At 41.6% G+C, this 27581-nt stretch overlaps 1 protein-coding gene across 1 annotated transcript; it reads left to right on the top strand.

Annotated features, from left to right (window-relative positions):
- Positions 1 to 8987: 8987 nt before the first annotated feature.
- Positions 8988 to 27497, top strand: THBS1 (thrombospondin 1). Its single transcript, XM_043988883.1, has 22 exons — positions 8988 to 9252; positions 9963 to 10060; positions 10506 to 11065; positions 11821 to 11896; positions 12169 to 12365; positions 12484 to 12606; positions 13626 to 13719; positions 15504 to 15677; positions 16203 to 16379; positions 16690 to 16863; positions 17151 to 17278; positions 17422 to 17574; positions 18492 to 18710; positions 19192 to 19299; positions 20004 to 20163; positions 20331 to 20449; positions 21543 to 21777; positions 22225 to 22452; positions 22778 to 23049; positions 23731 to 23828; positions 23940 to 24079; positions 25319 to 27497. The coding sequence occupies exons 2-22, from the start codon at positions 9994 to 9996 to the stop codon at positions 25324 to 25326; spliced, it is 3510 nt and encodes a 1169-aa protein (XP_043844818.1). The 5' UTR covers positions 8988 to 9252; positions 9963 to 9993; the 3' UTR covers positions 25327 to 27497.
- The last annotated feature ends 84 nt before the right edge of the window (positions 27498 to 27581 follow it).

Raw genomic sequence — 27581 nt, forward strand, 5'->3', positions numbered from 1 at the left:
TTAAAATTCTACCTTCTTAAAGAAGTCTTCCCCAATCCCCCTTAATGCTAGTCTATTTCCTCTGTTAATCATTTACAATTTATCCTGTTTAGCCTATTTGTCCACAGTTCTTTGCATGTTGTCTCCCCCATTATATTGTGAATGCCTTGATAGCAGGGGCAGTCTTCCATTTTTCTCTGACTTTCCCTTTTATGAAGCAGCTAGGTGTTATATGGATATATGGTATATGGTATGTGGATAGAGTGCTAGACTGGGAGTCAGCAAGACCTGAGTTTGAATCTGGACTCGCATACTGAATAGCTGTGTGACTCTGGACATGTCACTTAACCCCATTTGTCTTAGTTTCTTCATCTATAAAATGGGAACAATAACAGCACCTACCTCCCAGGGTTGTTGGGAGGATCAAATGAGATCATAATTGCGGAGTGCTTAGTACTATGCCTGACACACAGAAAGGGCTCTGTAGATGTTAGCTATTATTAATATTACTGCTAGAGATGATATTTGTAAAGTGCTTAGCATACTGGCTGGCATGCAATAGGTGCTATATAAATGCTTATTTCCTTCCCTTCCTCTTTATGTCCCTGGCGTGTAGCCCAATGCCTGGGACCCAGGAGGAACTTAATAAAATTTGTTCCTTGCCTGACTCATCATTCAGGAGGGAGGACACTAGCAGTTGGGGGAATCACGAAAGGCAGGACATGATTACTGAGATGTATCTTATCCACCTGTGAGGTGGAAGAAAAGAGGAAATACATTCTTCTCAGAGCAAGGCCTGTACAAAGGCATGGAGAGAGGACAAGGAGTATCATGGGTGAAGAACTCAGAGAAGACTGGTTTGGTTGGATTTCTGAGTGCCAGAAGGGAAGGTAACATCCATTGAAGCTAGGAAAATGGTTTAGGGAAGGGGTTCAGTATGGCTTTACAAAGCTAAACATCAGAATTTATATTTTATCCTAGAAGCAAAGGGAAGTCACTGGGTGATTAAGTAGGGAAGCCATGTGACCAGATCTGTGCTAAAGGAAAATTACTTTGGCAACTATGATAAGGATGGTCTATAGAGGTGAGGGACTTGAGGCAGGGAGACCAATGAGGAGGTTGTTGCCAGAATCTAGGTGAGAAGAGATCAAAGTATGGTGGTACCTGTATAGGAGGGAGAATGGGTCAGATAAAAGAAATTATTTGAAAGTAGAAATAAAAAGATTTGGCAACTAATTGATATATGAGGTGATATAGAGTAGAGTGAAGAGTTGAGAATAATGCTAAGGCTACTAGCCTGAGAGGGAAAGATGGCAGTGCCTTAAACAGAAATATATAAGTTTGGATGGGGGGCAGGGTTGTGAAAAAATAATATCTTTGCTTTTGGACATGATGAATTTGAGTTGTTTCAGGAACATCCAGTTTGAAATATCCAACAAACAATTGGTGATACAGGAATAAAGCTGAGAGGAAAGACTGGGACTAGATAGAGAGATAGATAAATGATAGATAGATAGATGATAGATAGATAGATAGATAGATAGATAGATAGATAGATAGATAGATAGATAGATAGATAGATAGGTAGATAGATAGGTAGATAGGTAGGTAGATAGATAGATCATTACATGGAGATGATAATTGAACTATGGGTAGAAGATGTGCTTTAAAAAGGAGAAAGAAAAGAAAAAAGCCAAGCATAGAACTTGGGAGAAACATCCACCTTTAGGGAGTGTGACAAGTAGGATGAATCAGCAAAGGAATCTGAAAGAGTGGTCAGACAGGTAAGAGCCAAAGCAGAGGACTGTAGTATAATGAAAACCCAGAGAAGAGAGACTATCCAGGATAAGAGGTTGGGCAACAGTACAAAATGCCCAGATGGGCCAAGAAAGAGGAGCAATAAGGAAGACCAAAAGATTTGGCAATTAAGAGATCATTGGTAATTTTGGATGGAGTGATTTCAGGGGAATGATGAGGTCAAAGCTAAATTGTACAGGGTAAAGATAGAATGAGAAGTGAGGAATTAGAGGAAGGAAGTGGAGATAGTTTATTCTGGGAATTTGGCTGAGGGGGAAAAGGAAATCTATAGAACAATAGCTTGAGGGAACAGAATGGTCTAGCAAGAATGTCTTAAGGATTGGGGAGACTTGGACATTCTCAAAGGAAATAGGGAAGAGAATAGTAGAAAGAAAGAGGTTGGAGATTCAAGAGAAAATAGGAGGTTTCAGAGTACAATTTTCTGGCAAAGATAAAGGGAGAAGATCAAGGGCGCATATGGAAGAACAGATGGTAAGAAAGATCACCTCCATCAGAGACTGGAGGAAAGGAGGGAAGGGAGAGATGATACAAAGGGATTTTGAGTCAAAGAGAGTGGGAGAAAGAGCTCATATTAAGTGGTCTCAATTTTCTCAGGAAAGTAATAGGCAAAATTTTCAAATGAGAAAAAGGGAGGAAAGGAAGTGTGGGAAGCTTAAGGAGGGAAGAGAGGGTTTTGAATAGCTTCTATGAGGAGTGAAATTGGGCACCAAATAGGGAGGAATAAAAAGACTGCCATGCTGTAGTGATGGCTCCATTGAGGTTGAATAACATGAATGTGCAATGTACCCAGTCAAAAGAGGTGAGACTTCCTTCAGCTACATTCAGGACTCGTGAATAGGGGCGGAAGAGGTGAATGGTAGAAGTAATCCAGGGTTGAGGTTTGGCAAAAGAAAAGTGGCTATATGGAGGCAGTTAGGGGGTGCAATGAATAAAGCACTGGCCCTGGATTCAGGAAGACCTGAGTTCAAATCCAGCCTTAGACACTTGACACTTACTAGCTGTGTGACCCTGGGCAAGTCACTTAACCCTCATTGCCCCACCAAAAAAAAGAGGCTATAGGATAAAGGGTGAATGGATTTAGTAGCAAAGGACAGCGTAGATTTGAAATGGCTGAGGTGCAGTTAGGTGGCACAGGAGGACCTGAGTTCAAATCAGGCCTCAGATAGTAGCTGTGTGAACCTGTCCAAAACAATAACAACAACACCCAAAACAAACAAACAAACAAAACCTAACTTGTTGGTTTGAGTCTGACAAGGGAGGAAAGTAAAAGGAGAACAGGCATAATGGCCTGAGAAAGCAGGGAGAGGGATTAGAGGTCTCAATAAAGGACAGGTTTAGAAGGGACGAGGCACAGGAAGAAGCAGAATGATAGGAGGTTATGGTCAGATGGGGGGAATGTCAGAGTTTCTAGTTAGGGAAAAGGAAGACTTATGGGTAATGGTGACATGCAGTATGTGACCACCTCTATGTATGGCTGAAGTGAAGAGGAGTGGATCATGAGACTTAAGAAGGTCATGAAATTGGGAGGTTAAGGACTTTGATGGAGCATCTAAGGGCATATTTAGTAGAAAAGCAGGAATTAGGGGCAGCTAGGTGGCACAGTGGATAGAGCACCAGCCCTGGATTCAGGAGGACCTGAGTTCAAATTCGGCCTCAGACACTTAATACTTACTAGCTGTGTGACCCTGGGCAAGTCACTTAACCCCAATTGCCCATCCCCCCCCCAAAAAAAAAGAAAAGCAGGAATTGGAGAAGAGGGAAAGATGGCAAGCCAGGAAATGAGCCCCTTGAGAAAGGAGGATGACCTTAGGGCATTAGTCCAAACCCCTTATTTTACAAGAATCTGTGACCTAGAGAGCTTCCAAGGCTTCTTATATTTTATTCCCTTCCATGGTCTCAATAATCCAGCTACACTGACCTGTTTCCTATTTCTCACACATGACATTCCATCTCCAGATCTTATGCATTTGCCCTGATTTTCCCTCCTGACTAGAATGCTGCCCTTCCCTACTTCCCTTTGCTAGCTTCCTTGGTTTCCTTGAACACTCAACTTAAATCCAACTTTCTGTTGGAGGTTGTTCCCAGTATTTCATTCTGTTATCATTGTTCTGTTATTTTTCAGTCATGTCTGACTCTTTGTGACCCAATCTGGGTTTTTCTTGGCAAAGATACTGGATCAATTTGTCATTTCCTTCTCCAGCTTATTTTACAGATGAGGAAACTGAGGCAAACAGGATTAAATGACTTGCCCAGGGTCACACAGCTAATAATTGTCTGGGGTCACATTTGAACTCAGGAAGATGAATTTTCATGACTCCATTCCCAGAGCTCTATGCACTATGGTGCCACCTAGCTGCCCCATAGGAAGTGCAAAGGAGCAACCAAATGGATATTCCCACCCCCCTAGTATAAATCCGGACAGAGCTAGGATTCACATATAGGCCACATGACTTAAAGAGTTTAGTGCTCTTTTCCCTCAATCATTCTGTGAGGCACAGGTATTAGTATCCTCATTTTACATATATAAAAACAAATTTGGAAAGTTTAAAGTGACTTATCCAAGGTCACATATAGGTAGTGAATTGCCGATTTAAACTTAGGCCAATAGAAGGCAATGTGAAGCCAGCAGTTTCATGTGTGGCACAGTCTCCAGGGGAATTAAAATGTCTGAGAGAGGAGAGATCAATGTCGGTATGGAGTAACAAGGAAAGTGGCATCTAGTAGGTGCTTTAATCAGTTCTTGTTCACTAACCAACTTGAATTGGTCCTTGAAGAATGAGTAAGACTCGGAAAAACCTGGCTCTCAGTCTGAGTTGGTTGGCTGAACCACTACTAGGAAGAAGAAAGGAGTGATAGTCAACAAAAGAATGACTTACTAGACCACTGTTTCTTAGAGGCTGTGGTTTTTAAATAATTATAGCACACAAAAATTTTGGTCGATGATCACTTCTAAGAATTTTTGCAGAGTGAAAATTTCAAGCATTTTAAAAATCCTTAACAAAACCTCAGAATGTTTGGGCATTTGGGAAATTAAAAATATTTTTTTTTAACTTCAGTATCTTGCCATCCTTACTCACATGCAATGGAAAACTAACTTTAACCGACAGTCCTTTTTTTCCCCCTTCTTTACTGGCAGCAGAATGCTTATGTCAACTCCACCTCCAATTAGGGAAACTTAAAAAAGGAAACATCATGATGAAAATGTCATTTACTTTGTAATTCTCTTAGTTGTGGGTTATGCTAAGTAATACCCAAGGCCATAACAGCCCAGAAAATGCCTGATCCTTCCTTTAGCTGGAATGGCTCTTCATCTGTGTTCATTTCAATTCACTTGCCTGACAGACCAAAACCTCTCAGAGGATACAGTAAATTGTTTCCCAAGAGTAACATATACCAGATTCTCACTTCTTTTTTCACTACCGGTTCCCCAGCATTGTCCAAAAATATATATGAGGTTTCTGGGAAATATTCAGTGTCCTTTGGCAAACAGGAATTTGGGTGAGCTCCTGGCATCAGTATACAGCCTTCTGATTTGTCTCTGCCATTGGTATAAAAAATCATTAACTGTTGATGAGATGTTTGGAATTTGAAATAATAGAACTAAGATGATCCAATTCAACTCCCTCATTTTACAGAGGCCTGGAAAGATTAGATTGTTTTCCCTAAATCTGACAGGTATTAAGAGAAAGAGGTGACGTTGAAATCCACTCCCATTTGGAATCTTCTGGCTCTAAATCAAATACTTTTTCAACTAGCTACACATCACTCATTCTTTGTACAGATGTAGAGGATATGAATTAACATCTTGACACTGAGGGCTAAGAAAAGCCACATGGCATCTTTAAGTCCTTAGTTAAATATGGCTCTATCTCTCTATCTACCTACCTACCTACCCCCACTCACCCACCCATCCATTCATTTATCCATCTATCCATCTATCTTTGATAGATTTTGCCCAGGGTCATATAAGTAGTAAGTAGGGAGTTTGAGGGCTGAACCAAATGGCTATTTAAGTCCTCCAATGAAAACCCAGATAGAGTCAGGATCTCTAGATGGATGGTGGATATTCAGCCAGCCGTAAAGTTTATATTTTGAAAAATAGGACATGAAATAAATCTTCTAAGTCACCTTGTGTATACATTGGAGTTGGAAGTTCAATATCAAGAATACAACAGGTTTCATAGCAAGACTAATACAGAAATATGTTTAATATGATTGTACATATACAACCTATATCAAATTGCTTGCTGTCTTGGGGAGAGGGGAGGAAGGGGAGGGAGGGAGGGAGAAAATTTTGAAACTAGAAATCTTATAAAAACAAATGTTGAAAACTATCTCTACATGTAACTAGAAATAATAAAATACTTTTATAATTAAAAACAAGAATATAACAGGAATTCACTTATGGAGTTATAAGAATACTTCAACAGAAATTATACTAATAATGTCCTAATATATGATATATGTGTGTATGTATTGTTTGTGGGATATAATATATATATGTATGTATAAATATGTATATATTCACCAGGATACATATGTGTAATATAGTATTCTCCAGGATACATATATGTGTGTGTATTCTCAGAAGATATATTGATATCTGCATATAGATAGGTACATGTACATACATATATATACACATATAATCTAATAAGGATTTTTAAAAATTTGAACTATTGGGGGCTCGCCAATTTCTTAAGGCAAAGGTGACAAAACTTGCAGATACTATCAAGGCCCTCCTCTAATGCCACAGAATTACCAATGAAAGTTCCTATGGGTCACGGGTAAGTCACCAACTAACCATTCCCACAATTTAAAAAGCATCTTTCCTCAAAATCAGATGTCATTAGGGGCCAATTACCAAAAGTCGCCTGAGTAGTCCGGGTGGTTAATTTACAAAGAATGATGAGAAAGAAAATGAAGTTCCACATCAGTGTAGACTCCTGCTTTGCAGGTGGCTACAGAAGCCTCAGTCCTGTTCAGATGAATCCTTATTCAACTTCCATTAAAGGGATCCTAACCATTGCGGAATCTCGTATTTTAGCTTCTGAACATCTGAAACCCATCTGGCCTGTAAGTTCAGCTAAAGATTCAGACAACACATAAACGTGTTGCCTAGGCACATGGCTGTTGTCTCTCGGATTGGTGTTTGATCTCCAAATTGTGTAACTGGAAACTGATCACTCCAGATTGCCCCAGAACCCTCCCACTCAGAAAAGTGAAATCTGCCCTGTGATTAATGTGAAAAACGGATACTTCCAGCAGTTACTATTTTGACCTAGTGTCAATGAGGAGGCGGTGGAGATGGAGGATCGGGGAATTTGTACTGCTCTGTTTTTCAGATCCTTATTTGGTGAAGGCTGGTTTACCTGTGTCTGAGTGTGTGTATGTGTGTTTGAGCCAGACCAGATAACGTATGCGCTCAGGGGCCCAATGACAGCCCAGAGAAAGCAGAGGCAGCAAGGGAGTGACTCCTGCCCCTGTTGCTGCTATTGCTGACGTCCCAGCCAAAAGAGATGAATGGGATTCCAAACCGCTGGAGTCATGCTGGCTTGGGACAGTTTCTTGGAGACCAGTCTCCATCCGATAGAGACATGAGGCAATAACAATGCTAACGCCCGTTTGTGGTCCCACAAAAATGTCACAGCGCACCTCCGTTTACGGGGGCCCAAGAATGAAAGGAACGTTCAAGGAGGGAAAAGGAAATAGTAAGAGCAGGCAGAAAAAGGCAATCTATCACCTAGTGTATGTGGGCTAACTCCCCAAGCCAGGTGGCTCTGCACATTATCCACACAGGAGTCACGTTTTTAAAGCACGAGTAGGCAAAAGAAACTTTTTCCAAGATTCAACTTAATTTTGGTTTCCAGAGGCGGGGGGAGATGGGATGGTGGCGGGGGGGGGGTGGGGGGGAGGGAAGGGGAGAGAAGGGGAGAGAAGTGAAAGTTTGGTTTAGCATTCCTGGCCAGAAAGGGAAAAGTCCTCTTGCGATTTCTGAATAAGAGTTCACTTACCGCCCCCAAGTGGAAACTGACCGAAGTGCTGTCTCAAACTATTGAAGGCGGGAGGACTCCAAGTCGAGTTCTCAGCAGCTCAGCTTTAGGGGAGAGCCGGGGAACGGCTCTCCGGACTAGCAGGAAAATAGGAAGGGATGCCCTGGGAGTCAAGGCCTTGGGATCCATCGCCTCGTTTTAGGGGGGCTCCACTAAACACCTTTGGCTACAAATGAGAGGTGTAGGTGCTTCGAGGAGAAGGGAACAGTCAGGAGGAATCACGATACAGAGAGACCCCAGATTAAATAACTGTCCCAGATCGTCCTGTCATCCATTCCTTCCCAAATGGCCCAAGCCACCTACTGGGATAGTGTCCCTGTTGTCCCCTCCCCACCTATTCCCCCCCCCCAGTTCCCATCCCATGAAGCCCGAAGCCGTGTAGTATGGAATAAAGGGTAATAAATGTTTTAAGTCAAAAGGCCTGGGTTCAAATTTTGGCTCTGCCACTTACTACTTCTGTGATACTGGATAAGCGACCTCACCTCTTTGAATCTGAGTTTCTGTACTTGAGGGGCAAGAGGGCACTTGGACTCGATCATTTCCAAGGTTCCTTCCAGTTCTAAATCTGTGATCCTTTGAATCCAATCCTTTCTAGATTTCAGCGTTCTGTTACAAAGCCGGCAGCTCCTAATGAGACTGTCAGGGTGTCAAGCAAGAGAGATGCAATCCTGGATCTCCTGAGCTTATGAGGAAAGTTATAGTGTATGTCTAGTATACTATAGGAGCTTATTAAATGTTTGTTGAACTGAACCGATTTGAATTGGAGATTCCGTGTGTAATTAACTGTGAGTCAAGGGGAGCAGAGAGTAGATGAACTATGTACTCCCCAGAGAAGTTAGTGTTGTTCCCTCCTCCCCAGACACCACAGGCTTCACTTTCTAGCTGGAAAGTTGTGAGCCTGGCCCGCCCCCGGCGCGGGAGCCCGGGGAGAAGGGAGGAAAGAAGGAGGGGGGATGGGCCGCCAAGGAAGGGGGGGGGGGACGACGGGGAGGAGTGGGGGCCAACCCAGTCAGACTCTCCCCCGCCCGCTTCCTGCCCGGCTGCCTCTGATTGGCTCGCGGGAGTCCCCAGGAATGTGCGCGACCCTTTAAAGGAGCACTACTCAGCCGCTTCTCCAGCCACTGCACCGGACCAGGGGCAAGCAGCTAACTAGCTGAAAGGGACCCTGCCAAGCTCTCCCTGTCCCGACCCGCTCATCTCTGCCACCGGCCTCACTGGCCAAACTCTGCGCCTCTGCTTCCTTTGGACTGCTCCAGGAGCTCCTCCAGCTGGTACCTGATCTTGCTTCCCAGGATTTAGGCGCACAAGCTGCGCTAGGAAGATAATCCAGGGACTGTGCGCTACCCTGGCCCCATCCCTGTAGCGGAGGATCGCTAGCGTGCCGGTTCCTTTATCCACACAGGTAAGATCATAGCCGCCTTCCGCCTCTATTGGGACCCAGGGCACCCAGCTCTGTTCCTTTTAAGGATTTCTCACCAAACTTTATCATTTCACCGGTACGCTCCCACCTACCACTTGGGGGGGAAGGGACCAAACAAACCTTAAGAACTCATTCCATTCATCGGGAACTGCCCCAAGAGCATTCAGTTCCTTCCTCCCTCCCCTATCGGCTATCTTCCACTGGTCCCTAGAAGTGCACCCCACACCCCCCCGAGAAACTCAAGGAGTTTCCCCAATGCCACAGGAGGCATTGGGACTCAGAACCCCAGCTCCACAAGGAAGTTTCAATATTCCCTTGACCTCCAAAACATACTCAAAAGTGGGGTCTCTTCAGTCGTTTGACAGTCGTCCAAGAAAAGGCTACGCTTCCCTCTCAAAGTTATGTCTCCCTCCCTCTGTGTGTAGCTATCACAGGGATCCATTGCCCCAAGTTCTTCCATGAAAGTGTTCCCAGGGTTTATGTCTCCTACAACTCTCAGTACTTCTGTCCGACTCTGTAACATTTCTTCTGGACTGGACTGCCTAGAGCTTCTCCCTCAAGCAAACTTTGGGAGCACAGGAAAATCTGTATATCCCACAACCACAAACCCCCCACAACTGGGACCGTAGCCATTTCCCCTCCCCTCTTCAGAGCTTCACTGTCCGACACTGACTGTGCTCTCTCTGCCACAGGCTTTGGGTACTAGACACAAACAGCTCCATCATGGGGCTGGCCTGGGGGCTCGTCCTCTTACTGCTGCTGGAAGTGTGTGGCACCAACAGGATCTCAGGTGAGTCCGTGCCACCGCCCGCAGGGGGAGGGGAAGAGGCTGAAATCGGGAGGCGTCAAATTCTAGACCATTTTAGGCAATGCTCTCGTAGGGCTTCTAGGTACCCTAGGTATTCCTGGGGGAAAAAAATGGAAAGAGAAAATGCAGGTGATGAGAGACAAGAATGAGAACTCTGAATATCGAATAACCAGATTAAACATAGCTACCCAGCCTCTGAGGTATCCTCAATACTTGTCAAGGCTGAGTGTCTCGTGTTTTCTCTTGAGTGAGAGCCCTGAAATTCCGAGATGCTCTCCTATTCTTCTGCCAGGACTTCATCCTGTGCCTTTTACTATTTAATTCAACAAGGCTACTTCCTTAAGCGGTGCAACCGAGAGCTTGGCCCTCTTAAAGTCTAGCACACCCTACTTACCACTCACTGCATATTCTGCTCCTGCTCCCATAGAGTCTGGGAGTGACAACAGTGTGTTCGACCTCTTCGATCTCCCTGGTGCTGCCAACAAGGCTTCTGGGCGACGTCTGGTGAAGGGTCCTGATCCCTCCAGCCCGGCTTTCCGAATCGAAGATGCCAATCGGATCCCCGCCATGCCAGATGACAAGTTCCAAGACCTGGTGGATGCAATCCGAGCAGAAAGGGGCTTTATCTTCCTGGCCTCCCTGAGGCAGATGAAGAAGACCCGGGGCACCCTTCTGACTGTGGAGTACAAGGATCATTCCGGCCACATCTTCAGTCTAGTTTCCAATGGCAAAGCAGGCACTCTAGACCTGAGCATGTCAGTACAGGGGAAGCAGCAAGTGGTATCAGTGGAAGAGGCACTCTTGGCCACAGGCCAATGGAAGAGTATCATCCTGTTTGTTCAGGAGGATCGGGCCCAGTTGTATGTAGGCTGTGAAAAGATGGAGAATGCTGAATTGGATGCCCCTATTGAAAGCATCTTCACCAGGGACCTGGCTGGCAGTGCCAGGCTCCGTGTGGCTAAGGGAGATGTCAATGATAACTTTCAGGTAAGATTTCTTCTCCAATTCCCTAATCTATAGAGAATTTTAGAATTTTCTAGCTGTCTAACTCTGCCCAAGAAATTGTTGATACCACCTGTAGGTTTTAGGGGTAAAGGAGACATTATGATTTCAAATTGCAGGCTAAAGAATGAATTTTTAATAGTATTCTCATGCAGTTCTCTACCTTGTCTGCTCAGATTCACTTGAATCTCTTTATGTTTTTCCCCATTGAGATAATAAGAGGCATATTGCAAATAGGTCTGGCCTAATAGTTTAAAGTGGAGCATTTGTAGTAACAGAAATATCTCTTGGCTCCCTTTTCTGCTAATAAAGTAACTCAATCTCAGGTACAGTGTTGAGTTAGGAGGGGTGGTTTTATGTGGCTTCTTCCTCCCTCCTCTTAAATCTAAGCAGATTTGGCTCTGCTTCTCTAGGTTTAACCCTTTGACACTTTTGCCTGTACTACTGCCTGCTTTGCTTCATAGCTTCCCCAGTATTCACTATCAGATTGTAATTCCTGAATGCCTAAATGGGCTGAATTCTTTGAAAGATCCTAAAGACCTGGCAGCCATAGAAATGTTGGCAGAGGGCACTGTTGAGATGCTGGGATTTCTGTCACAATATATTCAGCATGTTTATTTTGAAAAATAACTGTTTTGTTGATAAGATCATTTGACTTGCAACGCTTCTTTATGAATTTGAACTTTGGGGTGATGATGAGTGCTTGCCCCAAGTAATCATCATTCTGCCTCTGCCACTAGGGGGTGCTGCAAAATGTGAGGTTTGTCTTTGGAACCACACCAGAGGACATCCTAAGGAATAAAGGATGTTCAAGCTGTAAGTTTGCTCTTTTTTTTTTAACTGGGGAACAGGAAGGGAAGAGGGCAAAAAATTAGGAACAAAAATAGCAACAAGAAAAATCACTTAGAGCAGATGAGACATGTTTGGAATGTATAAACTGATTGTGCCGTCTTGGAAAAGTGTAAAAATGACCCAGAGGCAATATTCACCCTCATAAAATGGCATCTTGATAAGCTGGCACTATAGGGACTAGCACACATGGCCATTTGGGATGCCCTGTCATCTCCTTTTCCTTTGTTTCTTGGTAGCCACCAATCAAATCATCACACTTGACAACCCAGTAAATGGCTCCAGTCCTGCCATTCGAACTAACTACATTGGCCACAAGACCAAGGACCTTCAGGCAATCTGTGGCTTCTCCTGTGATGAGCTGGCCAGCATGTTCTTGGAGCTTAAGGGACTTCGGACCATAGTGACTACATTGCAAGACAGCGTCCGCAAGGTGGTAAGTGACAACAGTTATTCTCAAGGAGCTGTTTCCATGAGCCTCCCAAATGGATGGTCTTGAATTGTTGAAAATATAAGCTAGATAATAATACTGTTTGTTTTTCAATCCCTCGTAGACTGAAGAAAATGAGCTACTGTCAAATGTAATGAAGTCGTACCCTGGATGCACTTACAATGGAGTTAAATATAATAATAATGAAATGTGGACTATTGATAGTTGCACCGAATGCCATTGTCAGGTAAAGAGACTTGAGCCATTTCCAAATAACTAGTGGTATATTTGTCAGGCTGAAGTCCCTGGGGAAGTACCCGCACAAGTTCTCTCTTAATATTCAGTAGCCTGATCCCCAAAGTGGCTTAAAATTTTAATCATGGCATCCATACACATTTTCTTGAAATACTTTGAAAACCCTCTCTTAATTACACCTTAGGCTGAGTATTTGAGAGTACAAATCTACCGAGACAACTGGATAATTTGGCCACTTTAGTTTAGAAATCAAAGACTAAGTGTTGAATATCAAGTAAGTGGAACCCTGTTAGAACATTCCTCTCTCTCTCTCTTTTTTAAAGTCCTGATTTGTATTCAGGTATGACACTGTGGTTCTCTTAATAGAGCACTGATTGTTGCTCAAATCACTCCAGTTGGCATTCTATCAGGGTAGAGCTGTTTACCTGACTCACTGAAACGCACTTCCCAGAGTGTGTGTTTCACTTTGAGCCACTTTCAGGCATGTGACAGGGGAATGTTTGGGGTTTTCTGGCTCAGGGATCAAAGTTCCTTCTTAAGTACAACTCTGTGGGTCTCTGAATTTGGGACTCAGATCCACTGATTTCCCATTCCGTTCCCATCTAATCAATTCCAAATCAGAGCAACAGATGACCAAAAAAAAAATCTTGCTTATAGATCCTTTATTTTCTTAAAAAGCTTTCACTGAGCTCTGTTTTGCAACAAAACAGTAGAATATGACTCATGTGTTTGGTGGTTCCCCTTGGATAACTTCTGCATGCCATAACACTTCCACCCTTGGCTGACAAGCAATTAAGAGCAAACTCTAGAGGGCTGAGTGACAACTCACTGGGACTGCCTTTACTATTGTGGCAGTTGCAAATCTAGCAAGGAGCCAACTTCTCTGTGGGATCCAGTCCAGTTAAGAGTTTACAGTCCTGACCAAATTCAGTAGAACTGGAAGTATCATAGCATGTGGATTTCTGGTTGCAATATGCTTAGTAATCCTTTTCTCCCTTTCTTTCTCTGCAGAACTCAGTGACCATGTGCAAAAAAGTGTCCTGCCCCCTCATGCCCTGTTCTAACGCCACAATTCCCGATGGAGAATGCTGCCCACGTTGCTGGCGTGAGTTCTTTAAATGGCTCTTCTGCAGTGATTAGGACAGCCCCACATACATACAGGACATCAGAATGTAGCAGTGCCATCCTGGTCTCAATCACATGCATGTACCATGTTTCTCTGTCCAGGAATGTCCTGGCTGATTAGCTGACAACTTGCTTTCACTGTGATGCAAAAAACTCAATCACAGTTAAGTCAGAAATCTGAGTACTGCCCAGATAGCAGAGATCGGGCAGGCTATTGATTCCAGGGGTCTGAACTTATGAAAGTGGGGATGGATAAGAGAGCACTGTCAACTGTAATCAGAGCCCCTTCTTAGTTAGTTTGTCCTTATCATCCCCTAGATGAGGGAGATGGATTTGTGATGCCCATACTGGAATTGAAACTACTTGCATTTGAATAATAATAATCACAACTATCTTTGTATAGTACTTTTAGCTTTGCAAAGCACATTAAGGTGTGCAAAGTGCTTTACTTCTAATTTTTTCATTTGATCCTTACAACAATCTGTTAAGTTAGTGCTATTATTATTCCCATTTTATGAGCAAACAGGGTCAGTGAGTTTAAGTGACCTGCCTAGAGTCACAAAGCTAACAAGTGCCTGCAACATAACTCAAACTCAGGTGTTCCCTGACTCCAGGGCTGGCATTCTGTTGTGCCACCTAGCTTCCTGACTTAAATATATTATCCACCACAGCTATGAAATTCTAAGAACTATAGAGGTGGAAGATCTGTCTGAATAAATAGTAGCTATTCATGGCACTCAAAAAAAAAAAAAAACAAACACACAAAACAAAACAAGTTGAAACCCCTGGCCCTGACATTTGGCTTTTGTAGCCAGTACAAATGAATCACTTTTCAAGGCCAACGTTGAATGGAATCGATACAAATCATTCAAATGATTCATCACTCTTTTTACTTTTTGCCTAAAGAGGAGGAAAATAAATAGGAAAACATTTATTTGTTACACACAAAAAAAAGTTCCTGGCTCCAACTCAGAATGATCAGCCCCATTTTAGGATTCTTTTTTAGCAATCCTGGCATGAAAGTTATGATTTGTATATTTGGGTGATTTTTCTTTCATTTTTTTCCTCACTGCTTACATGTGAACTGGGGACTGAGCTCCAAACCTGAATTAAGGATTGCCAGGAGTAACTTCCAACTGATAAGACAGCAAAATGAAAACAAGTTCTCCATGTCTAAGGCCCAGGACAGCTAGAGTTGATTGTAGCCATGGTGCCTGTACAGATGAAAAACAAACATTATCCTCTTGTGAAAGCCACTGGAGGGAGAGCCCACAAAGCCAGGGGGGAAGGATCAACACATTGATTAACCTCATGACCTAGTTGGAATCAGAGCCAATAGCAGCCAGGCTACTTTCATGATGATCTGTGGGGCACACTGCCTGTGGCTCCTCTAAATACAAGAAGTGACTCAGACTAAGCTGCCCTCTGTGATTCTTGGGACCCAAGGGACTAGAAATTCTCATCCAAACATCTTCAACTGTTGAAATTAAACCCAGTTAAAAAGCTAAGGGGAGAAAGGTGGTGGCAATGAATCTGAGAACAGAGACTGAGGGAAGGCTGGGGAAATCCAGCCAAAGAGAAGCACTGAAGGATTCCAGTGTGCTACATACGGTGGCCTAACGTACTCCCATAGCTGTTAACCAAGGAAATAAAATTCAGCCACACACTTGGATGGAGGGAAAGTCTAGGCTCCAGGGTTGAAACAGGAATGGCTTTGTTTTGTTTCCCATTCATGTTCTCAATGGTCTTCTGTTCCCCTTACAGCCAGTGATTCTGCAGATGATGGCTGGTCCCCATGGTCTGAGTGGACGTCCTGTTCAGTGACCTGTGGCAATGGGATTCAGCAGAGAGGCCGTTCTTGTGATAGCCTCAACAACCGATGTGAAGGCTCCTCTGTCCAGACTCGTACTTGTCATATTCAGGAGTGCGACAAGAGATGTAAGTATCTTCTTGGTTTGGGAGGGTGGTGAATCAATAGTAATGTTTACCATGCAACATAGGAATGGCATTATGATAGCCCCCAAAGGACTGTTCCATGTGTCCTCTCTGTCTTCTGGGATAGGTCAGGTAGCATAGTGGTTGGAGTCAGGAAGACCTAAATTCTAATCTTGATTCTTCTACTTACTTGCTATGCAATCTGGGCAGGTCAGTTCATCCCTCTCCTTCTCAATTTCCTCATTTGTAAAGTGGGACCTACTTCACAGGGTTGTTATGAAGATCATATGAGATAATATGTAAAGAAAGTTTTTAAAACCTTAAAATGCTATATACATGCTAGTTATTAGTATTATTATTATCATCACCATCCTCATCAGTAGCTCAGGTTGATTTCAGTGTCAAGCATAGAGCTGCTGTTGTGTCCTAGGAAGGTTGCTGGTGACATCTGAAAAGGGATAGGAGCCCTTGTCTTTTCAAAAGGGTTCCAACCTGATACTGTCAGTGACAATCAACAATTCACTTTAGTCAAACAGGATGGAGGCTGGAGCCACTGGTCTCCATGGTCATCTTGCTCTGTGACCTGTGGTAGTGGTGAGATCACCAGGATTCGACTTTGCAACTCTCCCAGCCCCCAGATGAATGGAAAGCCATGTGAAGGAGAAGCAAGAGAAACCAAGGCCTGCCAGAAAGAGGCCTGCCCAAGTAAGTGTAGTAATTAATAAAAAGCAGAGGCCTGGTCCAACAGCTGTGACTCCGCTGGATTCTGACATGTGTTGTTGGTCATTCAGTGGATCACTGGTCAAAAGATACATCCTTAAAAAATAGAAACAAAACCCTATATATTTAGTCTCTTACTTTTAACTTCAACAGCAAGAAAATTGATTATTTGAAATTGGGTTCCATAACAAACATACCCACCATGTGTTTGATTAGCAAAACTTTCTATCCTAAGAGACTATTCCAAGTTTTCAAAGGAATTTTCCATAGATTAACCTTACTTCTTTTCCTGCAGTCAATGGAGGTTGGGGACCTTGGTCACCATGGGATATCTGTTCTGTTACCTGTGGAGGAGGCCTGCAGAAACGTAGCAGGCTCTGCAATAATCCCAAACCCCAATATGGAGGCAAGGATTGTGTGGGTGATGCAACTGGAAGCCAAATCTGTAACAAGCAAGACTGTCCCATTGGTAAGTGAATCTTTTTGCAACTCTTTTGTTGCAAACCACAAGACAGCTGCACTGAGTAGGTTTCCATTTCATTACATACTTGCAGTCAGCAAATGAGGTAGTTAAAACCTCCCTATTCACAGGGGTCTTCATGTTCTGAAATGCAATTAGACAACATAATCTCTGAACATCATCAATGGGCAGAGAGGCAAAAATGTCTTCCTCTATAATTTTTTGTTGGCATGCTTTCCCAGCAGCAACAGTAGCTTAGCTCTAAATCTTACCTGGCTTTTTTCTTCTTGTCCCAGATGGATGCTTGTCAAATCCTTGCTTTGCTGGTGCCAAATGTACCAGCTACCCTGATGGCTCTTGGACATGTGGTGCCTGTCCAGCTGGCTACACTGGAAATGGAATCCAGTGCAAAGATGTTGATGAGGTAAGTAATTAATGGTTCTTAGCAGCAAGCATGTCCAGATTCTAGCCTTTAAATAAGCAATGCTCTTGTTCGTGATTCCCTGTTAAAGATGTAAACGTCTTAACATCAGGATAACCCTTTGTTGTTTCTTCTTCTTCCCACAGTGCCAAGAGGTCCCCGATGCCTGCTTTAACCATAATGGAGTGCACAGGTGTGAGAACACTGACCCTGGCTATAACTGTCTGCCCTGTCCACCACGTTTCACAGGATCTCAGCCTTTCGGACGGGGTGTTGAGCATGCCACTGCTAATAAACAGGTACAGTAGCATATATGTCTGGCACAGGGAGAGAAGTCCATAGAATCCTAGATTTAGAGCTACAAAGGATCTCAGGTCATCTAGTCCCGTCTCTTTACTGGGCGTCTCTCAGCCCAAGGTTGAGTAATATGCCCAAGTTTGGTCACAAAGGTAGTACATGGCAGGTCCTCTGATTACAAATCCAGAGAACTTCCCAGGATACTATGCTGCCACTCTCTTGTGTTTCTTGCTAAAGCAAGTAAAGGGAGAAGTTCTATAATATTAAGCACTCTGGAAGAAAAAAAAGCTAGATACTTTGCATTGTGGTCACATTAATTATGGAAACATAATCTGGAGGGGTAGTGACAAATCCTGCTAGGGATCTGATGGGCATGAGCATTGAAGAACAAAAGGAAACACTTCATAGTATCTGAAAATCTTGCTAATGTTAATGGCAGAATTCATTTATAAGTGAAATGCAGAATTATGTTTAATGTTTTTGTACATATATAACCTATATCAGATTACTTGCTGTCTTGGGGCGGGGGAAAGGAGAGGAGGGAGGAAAAAAATTTGAAACTATAAATCTTATAAAAACAAATGTTGAAAACTATCTCTATATGTAACTGGAAAATAATAAAATACTTTTATAATTTTTTTAAAAATTTACAAGTGAGGATTTAGATTGACAGATTCTTAGCCCACCAAGGAGATGAAAGTTTCAAGAAAGACAAATGTCCATTCATTTTTTCGACAGTAATTTTGGATACCCTTGGGAGTAGGAATGAGAGGGAGAAGGCAACCAGAATGACTTCATATGAAGCATCTCCCTAACTTTAGGAGATAAGAAGATTCTTAATCTTCCTCTTCTGCTTTTGAAGGGGTGCTGGGAAGCTCTTTTACAGTGGTTTTAATCATATGATGGTCTGCATTTGCAGGTGTGCAAGCCCCGCAATCCCTGCACAGATGGAACTCACGACTGCAATAAGAATGCCAAATGCAATTACTTGGGACATTACAGTGACCCCATGTTCCGCTGCGAGTGCAAGCCAGGCTATGCTGGCAATGGTATCATCTGTGGGGAAGACACTGACTTGGATGGCTGGCCCAATGAGAACCTTGTCTGTGTTGCCAATGCAACTTATCACTGCAAAAAAGTAAGTTGGGCCTTCCATCATTCCATTTTGTGAAGAATTTGATGCAATAGTTTTTGGTTTTATTTTTTTAAGGAGCTGTATGGAGCTCCAACTTTGAAAATGAGAATTGTATAAGATCTAATCTAATCTATCTAATGAGAGAGATTAAAAATCACTAAAAGTACTGACAACACTCATTGGAAGCCATCCGTTTGAGGGTTACATATCATAGTTAATTGTTGTCAGAAGTGGTACAAGACAATACCAACTGGAGAGGTTGACTCATACTTAGAACATGCAAAAACTATCAAGCCTGTAACCACAGTACAAATACCTCCTCTATGGCCCCAGGAATCAGCCTGCCTGCCTGTACAAGTTGCATCCCTAGTGTGTTCTATTTAGCCTATTTGGCTATTTAAGCCACAGTGTTTAAGGAAGGTGAATAAAGAGAATTAAAATTTGGGTTGTAACAAGGGTGTTGTTGTTTTTTCTCTTCCTCTAGGATAATTGCCCTAACCTTCCCAACTCTGGCCAGGAAGACTATGATAAAGATGGAATTGGTGATGCCTGTGATAATGATGATGACAATGATAAAATCCCAGATGACAGGGTAAAGGACTAAACGTGTTTCCCATTTCTCCTTTCATCTTTTCCATTTAGCAGCTGCCTAGTAGCCTGGAGCTCCTTAAAATTAAAGACAATTGCAGGGTTATCAAAAAAGTGTGCTGTTAGCATATTTCATAGCTGAAAAATATTTAGGGGAGGAGATTTAAAGAGCTTGGAAGCCAGATGAGCCTTTAAAATTAAGTTGTCTGCAAATCTTTTTCTCCTGAGCATCTCCAGATGCTACATCCTCTAGGTTAGAGTTGATTAAAAGCTATTCTCACATTTCTATAAGCCTTCTCCCATATGGTCTCTATTAATGGCATTCCTAAATTATATAGTAGGCTTACTTTGGGGATATGAGGTGGTGGTGTCAGAGGAAATGAGACAATAATGCTGCAAGAGTCTTTTCTTCAATCACAGTGATCTATAATATAAATGGGAATTCATTTCCATTCATAATTTCATGGCTCTTGTTATTTTGTGCTGTGAATTTTAATTCTAGGTACTTAGCCAGCCCCTAGTATGGTGCCTGGTATATATAGCTAGTGATTAATAATGCTTGTTACCTAGAGTATCCATTAAGTAACTAGGTTGCAAATTGTATATAGTTGTACTTTGAAGTATATTACACTGTTACCTATTACTGGAGAGTTGATGTGGTTTTCATTGTTAATATGCTAACATTTCTGAATCCTCTCTCCTGTTCAGGACAACTGCCCATTCCATTATAACCCAGCTCAGTATGACTACGATAGAGATGATGTTGGTGACCGCTGTGACAACTGTCCCTATAACCACAATCCAGATCAAGCAGATACTGATAACAATGGAGAAGGAGATGCCTGTGCTGCAGACATTGATGGAGATGGTAAGAGGTCCTAATTGATAAGCCTGGCAATATACTGAGCAATCATATCTTTGGTTATCATCTTCAGTCTTGACTAGTAATATTCAGTTTAAATTGGAGGTCTTAGGCCAGGGTATCAAAAGCTTATCTGTTTAAGGGAATCTTTCCTCCCTTACTCCTTTCTGCAGGTATTCTGAATGAGAGAGACAACTGCCAATATGTATATAATGTCGACCAAAGGGATACTGATATGGATGGCGTTGGTGACCAATGTGACAACTGCCCACTAGAACATAATCCAGATCAGGTAGGTGTCTTTAAAAAATATATCTTCCAATGACTGCTTTCTAAACCTTAAACAATGCCATGAATGCACATTATTAGAGTTTCTATAACCCTATTATCATAATTCACTAGGGTCTCATAGGCAATTGCAAATCTTTGATAAACATAGTACTGAAGATCTGAGCTCATGCAGATCTCCCCAGGTTATCTGATGTAGGGGACATGTGTATTTAATCTTGTTTATAATATTTTTATTTAATTTTCTTCCTGGGACCTAATGATCCTGGCATATTTGATTTTCTGTTCATCTTTGGACACAAAAATATACAAATGTTTGCTTTATGATGAAGCAGGAGATTTGGCTTTGGTAGCTCTAGAACAATGTGTCATTAAATACACATGAAAATAAGACCATTGAGGAAAGGCTATGCCCTGAATTAGGTCTGGAATTTGGCTTTGGGAAGATAAATAAGGTGAAAACAGTAATCAGGTTTGAAGAAATCAGTTGTTTACTTTACCATGAATTCGATATTACAAATCCTACTTTACCCAGCCTAATGCTGGGAACAGGTTTTAGCCAGAGCAGGTCCAAAATTTTAGAGCATTTCTTTCTTGCTGTTATAATCATAAATTAACTCTTTAAGGATGAATATCAAAGGAAGAAAAAAAATGCAATGTACATTTTAAAGGGTTGCTATTTTTCTTTTTATTGGCAGTGGAGAAAACAGCTTCAACAAAAATAGGAAGGTTTGATCTTTGCTAGATTAAGGAGAAAGTCCTGCCCCACCTACCAAATACCTAATACTTTAGCTCTACTGCAGATAAAGACTTGTGAAATACTTTAAAGAAGGAAAAACAAAACAAGCCAGGATTAATAGCCTCAGGTACATTAGTAGAATCTTTGCAGGATCCTAAGGAAACTCTGACAATTCAATTAAGTAATAGCAATGCAAACACAGGGATTCTCACCATGGTGTAAAATAAACCACTGATGACAGACTGTAGGTTCTTTGAAGGCCTAGTATGTTGCCAATATAATATATACTTAGTAAACATCTGCGGGGTGAATTGTCATTAATTCTTCCATTTTTCTTTTTCCTCCTTTCCTTTTCCAGTTGGACTCTGACTCTGACCGTATTGGTGACACATGTGACAACAATCAGGATATTGATGAAGATGGCCACCAGAACAATCTGGACAACTGCCCCTATGTGCCCAATGCCAATCAAGCCGATCATGACAAAGATGGCAAAGGGGACGCTTGTGACCATGATGATGACAATGACGGTGTCCCTGATGACAGAGACAACTGCAGACTGGTGCCCAATCCTGACCAGAAAGACTCTGATGGTGAGTGATCTCATCTACAATTTCACAAGGGTACTTTTCTGACGTGAGCATACATGTTTAAGGCAAACAAAAACACAACTGAAATATATAGCAGTAAACAAATGGGGAAAATACTATTATCCTGTGAGGCAGGCCTTTGGAATATTCTCTGGCCCCAGGATTATAAAAGGGATTCCATTATATCTGCCCTGGAAATATTTGGCCCTTTAAAAAAAACTTTATATTGTATCTTAAGTAGCGTGATATGATACTGGTAAATAAATTTATCAGAATGAGGACTTAGAGATTCTTCTTACTAATGACAGTTTGGGTGCAGTATTGAACTTTTTGCCTCCTACCCAATTTTCCCAGGCAAATGAATCTATAAAGAGGTAGGGTTTTGATTTCTGACAGTAGTCATGCTAATGCTTCTGAATCATCCCTGTGATCTTATCTTTTTTACTTCAGGTGATGGACGGGGAGATGCCTGCAAAGATGATTTTGACCACGACAGTGTGCCAGACATTGATGATATCTGCCCAGAGAACTATGATATCAGTGAGACTGATTTCCGACGATTCCAGATGATCCCTCTGGACCCCAAGGGGACATCCCAGAATGATCCCAACTGGGTTGTGCGTCACCAGGGTAAAGAGCTGGTCCAGACTGTGAATTGTGATCCTGGCCTTGCTATAGGTGAGTATAATTTTCTTAAAACAAGGGCCTGATGAGGGGCAACTAGGTGGTGAAGTAGATAAAGCACCGGCCCTGGATTCAGGAGGACCTAAATTCAAATCCGGACTCAGGCACTTGACCCTTACTAGCTGTGTGACCCTGGGCAAGTCACTTAACCCTCATTGCTCCAAAAAAAAAAAAAAGGGCCTGATGAAGAAATCAGATGTAAAACCTGTTGGTTGGCTAAAATTCCTTTAGATCTTAAGGGGGTCCTAAAAACATCTGAGAATTCTAACAGAGACCCAACCAAGGACTGTTGGTCAACCTGAAATATCTCTTCTTTCAGGCTTTGATGAATTTAATGCTGTGGACTTCAGTGGTACCTTCTTCATCAACACTGAAAGAGATGATGACTATGCTGGCTTTGTGTTTGGCTACCAATCCAGCAGCCGCTTCTATGTTGTGATGTGGAAACAGCTCACCCAGTCCTATTGGGACAGCACTCCCACCATAGCTCAGGGCTATGCAGGCCTTTCTGTCAAAGTGGTCAACTCAACCACAGGGCCAGGGGAGCATCTGAGGAATGCTCTGTGGCACACAGGAAACACCCCTGGGCAGGTAAGCCACAACCGTGTTAGGTATTAGCATAAGGAGACATGGGGAAGATCATTAGCACTAGGGATGCTATTCTTTGAATGACTCTATTAACATGAAAGTTTTAGAAGTCAATATCCCTAAGGGGGCAGCTAGATGGCACAGTGGTTAAAGCACCGGCCCTGGATTCAGGAGTACCTGAGTTCAAATCTGGCCTCAGACACTTGACACTTACTAGCCATGTGACCCTGGGCAAGTCGTTTAACCCCCACTGCCTGCCCCCCCCCCCGCCCCCAGAAAAAGAAGTCGATATCCCCAGAAGCTTCAATAGCTGCTAGTCACACTGACTTTGAACCCAGCTTTTAGTATAATGGTTTGTGCAGGAAACATACCAGGCCTAGGAAGTTCCCCTTAAAGGATAAAAAAGTTTTGAACCTCTAAGAATAGGAGGGCTTCTATTCTTCCTCTTCCTCAAAGATAGAGCATCTCTGCTGTGTTGGAGTTAATAGCTACATTTTAGATATGCTTGCAGGAATGCACATCAGATTGGGAAGAGTGTGAAAAGTCTCCTCTTCATCACACTGCTATTTAGAGCTCCTCAGTAACTTTAGGAATTTATTTCTTATGAAGTATAGTTTTTTTGTTTTGTTTTGTTTTGTTTTTTAGCATAGTTGACTAAACTTTTTATTATTTTTTTTCCTTCAGGTCAGAACCCTGTGGCATGACCCTCGTCACATTGGCTGGAAAGATTTCACTGCCTACAGATGGCGTCTTAGCCATAGACCCAAAACTGGCTTCATCAGGTAATTGTATTAACAAATTGGTCATAGATCAATATTCTTCCAAAGTAGTTTGGTGAAGAGAAGAGGGTGGGACAATGACTTAAGTAATTTATACTACTTCTTTTTTTTTAGAGTGGTGATGTATGAAGGAAAGAAAATAATGGCTGACTCAGGACCCATCTATGACAAGACCTATGCTGGTGGAAGATTAGGATTATTTGTCTTCTCTCAAGAAATGGTGTTCTTCTCTGATCTTAAATATGAATGCAGAGGTAAGGCTAATAGATCAATCCAAGTATAGTCAAATCTCACTGAGACTAACTGGAGGAAGGACGACGTGAATCAGTAAAAAACCAGAAGTAGAAACTATTTTTAAAAGAAATAAGAGATTGCTTTGCTTAGTGGATACAGAACTGACCTAGAAACAAAGAACTGCAGGCTGGGTTCGAGTCCCATCTCTGATACAGACTGGTTGTTGGACTTTATTACTTAAACTCTCACTGTCCTGGGAGATTCGCTAAGACTATGATGTTCAGCCAGAAGTTCCCTTTACCAATGACATCAAAATCCTAGTGCCTGTGCTTATTCTTCAAGAGAAATAACAGTTATTTAACTTCCAAGTAAAGAAACTAATGTTAAATGAAATGCCCCCTGAAATTTTCCCTAAAGTGTTGACAGATTTTTAAAAAATAAATACTCCATAGTTCAGTATTTACTTCAGCCAAGTCCCTTTCCAAATTATCCCAGATTCCCAGTGATGAATATACAATTAAGGAGGCTTTCTAACAACTCAAAATAATCTAAAGCTCATTTTTCATGGCATCTTCCCTCACATGAAAAGAGGAAGGATACATGGTCATTTGTTGGTTAAACTAATTTTCAGACTCACCAAAGACTTTTGTATCTTCTCTTTTGCTCCTTCAATTATTTTCTAAGCACTTACTGAGTGCCCAGAATTGTCCTAGAAATTCTTTCCATTTGTGCAAACCAACTGTTCGAGTCAGTGACAGCAGATTATAAAAGGTTGACTGACTTAGTTCACAAATGAGGTCTAAAGAGTAATAAGACATTGGAATGGGATTTGGAAAGGATATTGCCAAAGATTACAGAGCCTGCAGCACAGCTCTAGTTGCTAAACTCCAGTTGCTAAAATGTGTGATATAGAGCACTGTTTCAAGGCCCTGGGTTCAAATCCCACTCTTATCAGTAGCTACTTGTGTGATGTTGAGCAAGTCACTCAACCTCTCTGGGACTCAATTTCTTCATCTGAATAATTAGGGAGTTGGAGTAAATAGCCTCTAAGGTCCTTTCCAGCTCTCATTTGATCCTATGATGGCTAGCATCATTGGCAATTAATGAATTTAAATAGAAATAATTAATAATCTTGAATTCTGCTTATAATTTTTGTCATAAAAGCAACAAAGTCATACAGCCTGCTAGATTGGTATCTGATAGTGAAATTGTAATGTTTTTTTTATGAGCTCAACTGTATTTATTGTTTCTTTCTACAGATTCCTAATCACCAAACTGTTGCTCAATAGACTGAACTTTCAAAATGCTGTGTTGCACCTTCTCAAACAATGGACTTTAAGAGCCCCTGGGATCATCCTTTTCCTCCCTCCTGTCTTTTGCTTAACTAAATGTGGATTCTAAAATATGACTTGCCTCATGAAAATGCAACTTAAAAAACAGACTCGGCACTCAGCCTCTATGGAACAAGAAGACATCTTTCAAGGCTATAAAGGATTACTTTTAGTCTACAATTGAAGAAGAAAAAGCATCTGCTTGCTTCAGTCAGAAAGATGTTGGCTATGCTGTTGATTACAGGGGAATTATGCTGCCTCTGCAACTGGCAGCCCTTGTGAAACAGCATTTTGTAATGAGGACATCTCTGGATGAGCTGTGAATTACATCAAAAGCATTTTCATGAATGTGAGGGGCAGATCAACTGTGGGAATAGCAAAAAAAGAAAGTCCCCTAACTCACCCTCTTTTAAAAATGGATGAGGTGGGATGGAAGAATGTTTCTAGGGGTGGAGGGAGGCAGGTAGATCCACGTAACATGTCTGGAGAAAGCAAGGAGGAACTGTTACACGTTTGGTACTGAATTGTTTGGTTTTTGCTTGTTTGTGTGTATTTTTTAAGGTGAATGAAAAAAAAAACACCTATTACTGGACTTCAGGATACTGTCCATCAGTGTTAGCTGGTTAATCCTTACCAACAGACACTTAAATGGAAGGGGAGGGAGGGAAGAATTGGCACACTGGATTCCCAGCCCTCCCTAGCACCATCATCTTTAATGGCCCAAATTGGCAATCACGATTAACTGGTGGAAGGCAATGCCTCCCTGCTATTAATTGGTTAAATAAAGATGATTTCTTTTATTCCAGATGTAGCTTTTGCAGATGTAGCAAAAAAAAAAAAAAAGTAGGAAGACCTACCATCTCAGTGAGCACTTGGGTTGTCCTCCAAGGAATAGGCAACTGTGCTTATATTTTATGGTTAGAAAGGCACAAAAATTATTAGCAACCTAAATAAGACATTCCTTTTTATCTTTTTTAATCAATGTCATGGACTTTTATAACTCTCTTTCTTGGACTGTAGATTTTTTAAAAAACCTTAAAATGTAACATATTTATTTTTTACCTCTCCTGGATGACCTATGACTGAAGGACTATTCAAGAAACAAGGAAGAAGCGTAGAGACTATCCATATGATCATTGTTACGAGTCTTCATGACTGTAAGATTGTAAATACAGATTATTTATTAACTCTGTTCTACCTTGAATTTAGGTTTAGTTTTGAAAGTGTTTGGATCAGATAGTTGAGATCTATCAACTACAAGAGAGTAAATGTCCCCTAAGAATGTGGCTCAAGGAGAAGCAGTGAGTGGGGGTGTTCTTTCAGTTAGTGAGTGTGAGTGTTTGGTTTCTCTGGTCTGTTTTTGTTTTTGTCTTTGTCTTTGGGCAATTTGGTTGGCTGTAGAGTAGTGGGTTGACTTTCAGATGACTAAGAATGCCAAGAGGCCTTTACATACTGTCTATCCCAATCTCTTGTGTCCAGTGCCAGAGAGAGGGAAAACCATGTATACCTGTTACCTTTCATTTTTCCAAAAGAGAAAAAAAAATGACAAAGGTGAAACTTATGTACAAATATTACCTCATTTGTTGTGTGACTGAGATAAGAACCTTCAAGTAGAAAGAGTTTTAATGTCTAACAAACTTTTAAAGCTACTGTAGTACTAAAAACATTCAATGTTGTATATAGTATAAAAAAGAAACTTTGCAGAAAAAAATGTATTCCCTGTACGAAAATGGCATCGAAATGTTAAATTCAATTTCTAATGTTGTTGTGTTTTTCTGTCATCCTGTATACCATTGCTTTATTTTTATAAATTATTTTTCTCATTGCCATTGGAATAGATATCTCATATTGTGTAGATATGCTATTTAAATAATTTATCAGGAAATGCTACCTGTAGAGTTAGTGTTTCTATTTTTATAAAATGTTTGCACACTGAATTGAAGAATTTTTTTTTTTTGCTTTTTACTGCCTCCCCCCAGGTTTGTACTATTTGCATATATCCTTTTTCTAAGAATGTGTTTTTTTGTACACATTTTAATCCATTTTACAGTTTAACGCAGTGTAAGTTGTACAGTTTCTTACATACGAGGAACAACAATAAATCAATATGGAAATTTATATTTACACTTACTGATTCCCATTTCATTTGTTTTCTATGATCTTCACTTTATGAAACATTAGTAGATTCTGT

The sequence above is a fragment of the Dromiciops gliroides genome, chromosome 2, assembly GCF_019393635.1.
Source record: "Dromiciops gliroides isolate mDroGli1 chromosome 2, mDroGli1.pri, whole genome shotgun sequence".
Classification (NCBI taxonomy): domain Eukaryota; kingdom Metazoa; phylum Chordata; class Mammalia; order Microbiotheria; family Microbiotheriidae; genus Dromiciops; species Dromiciops gliroides.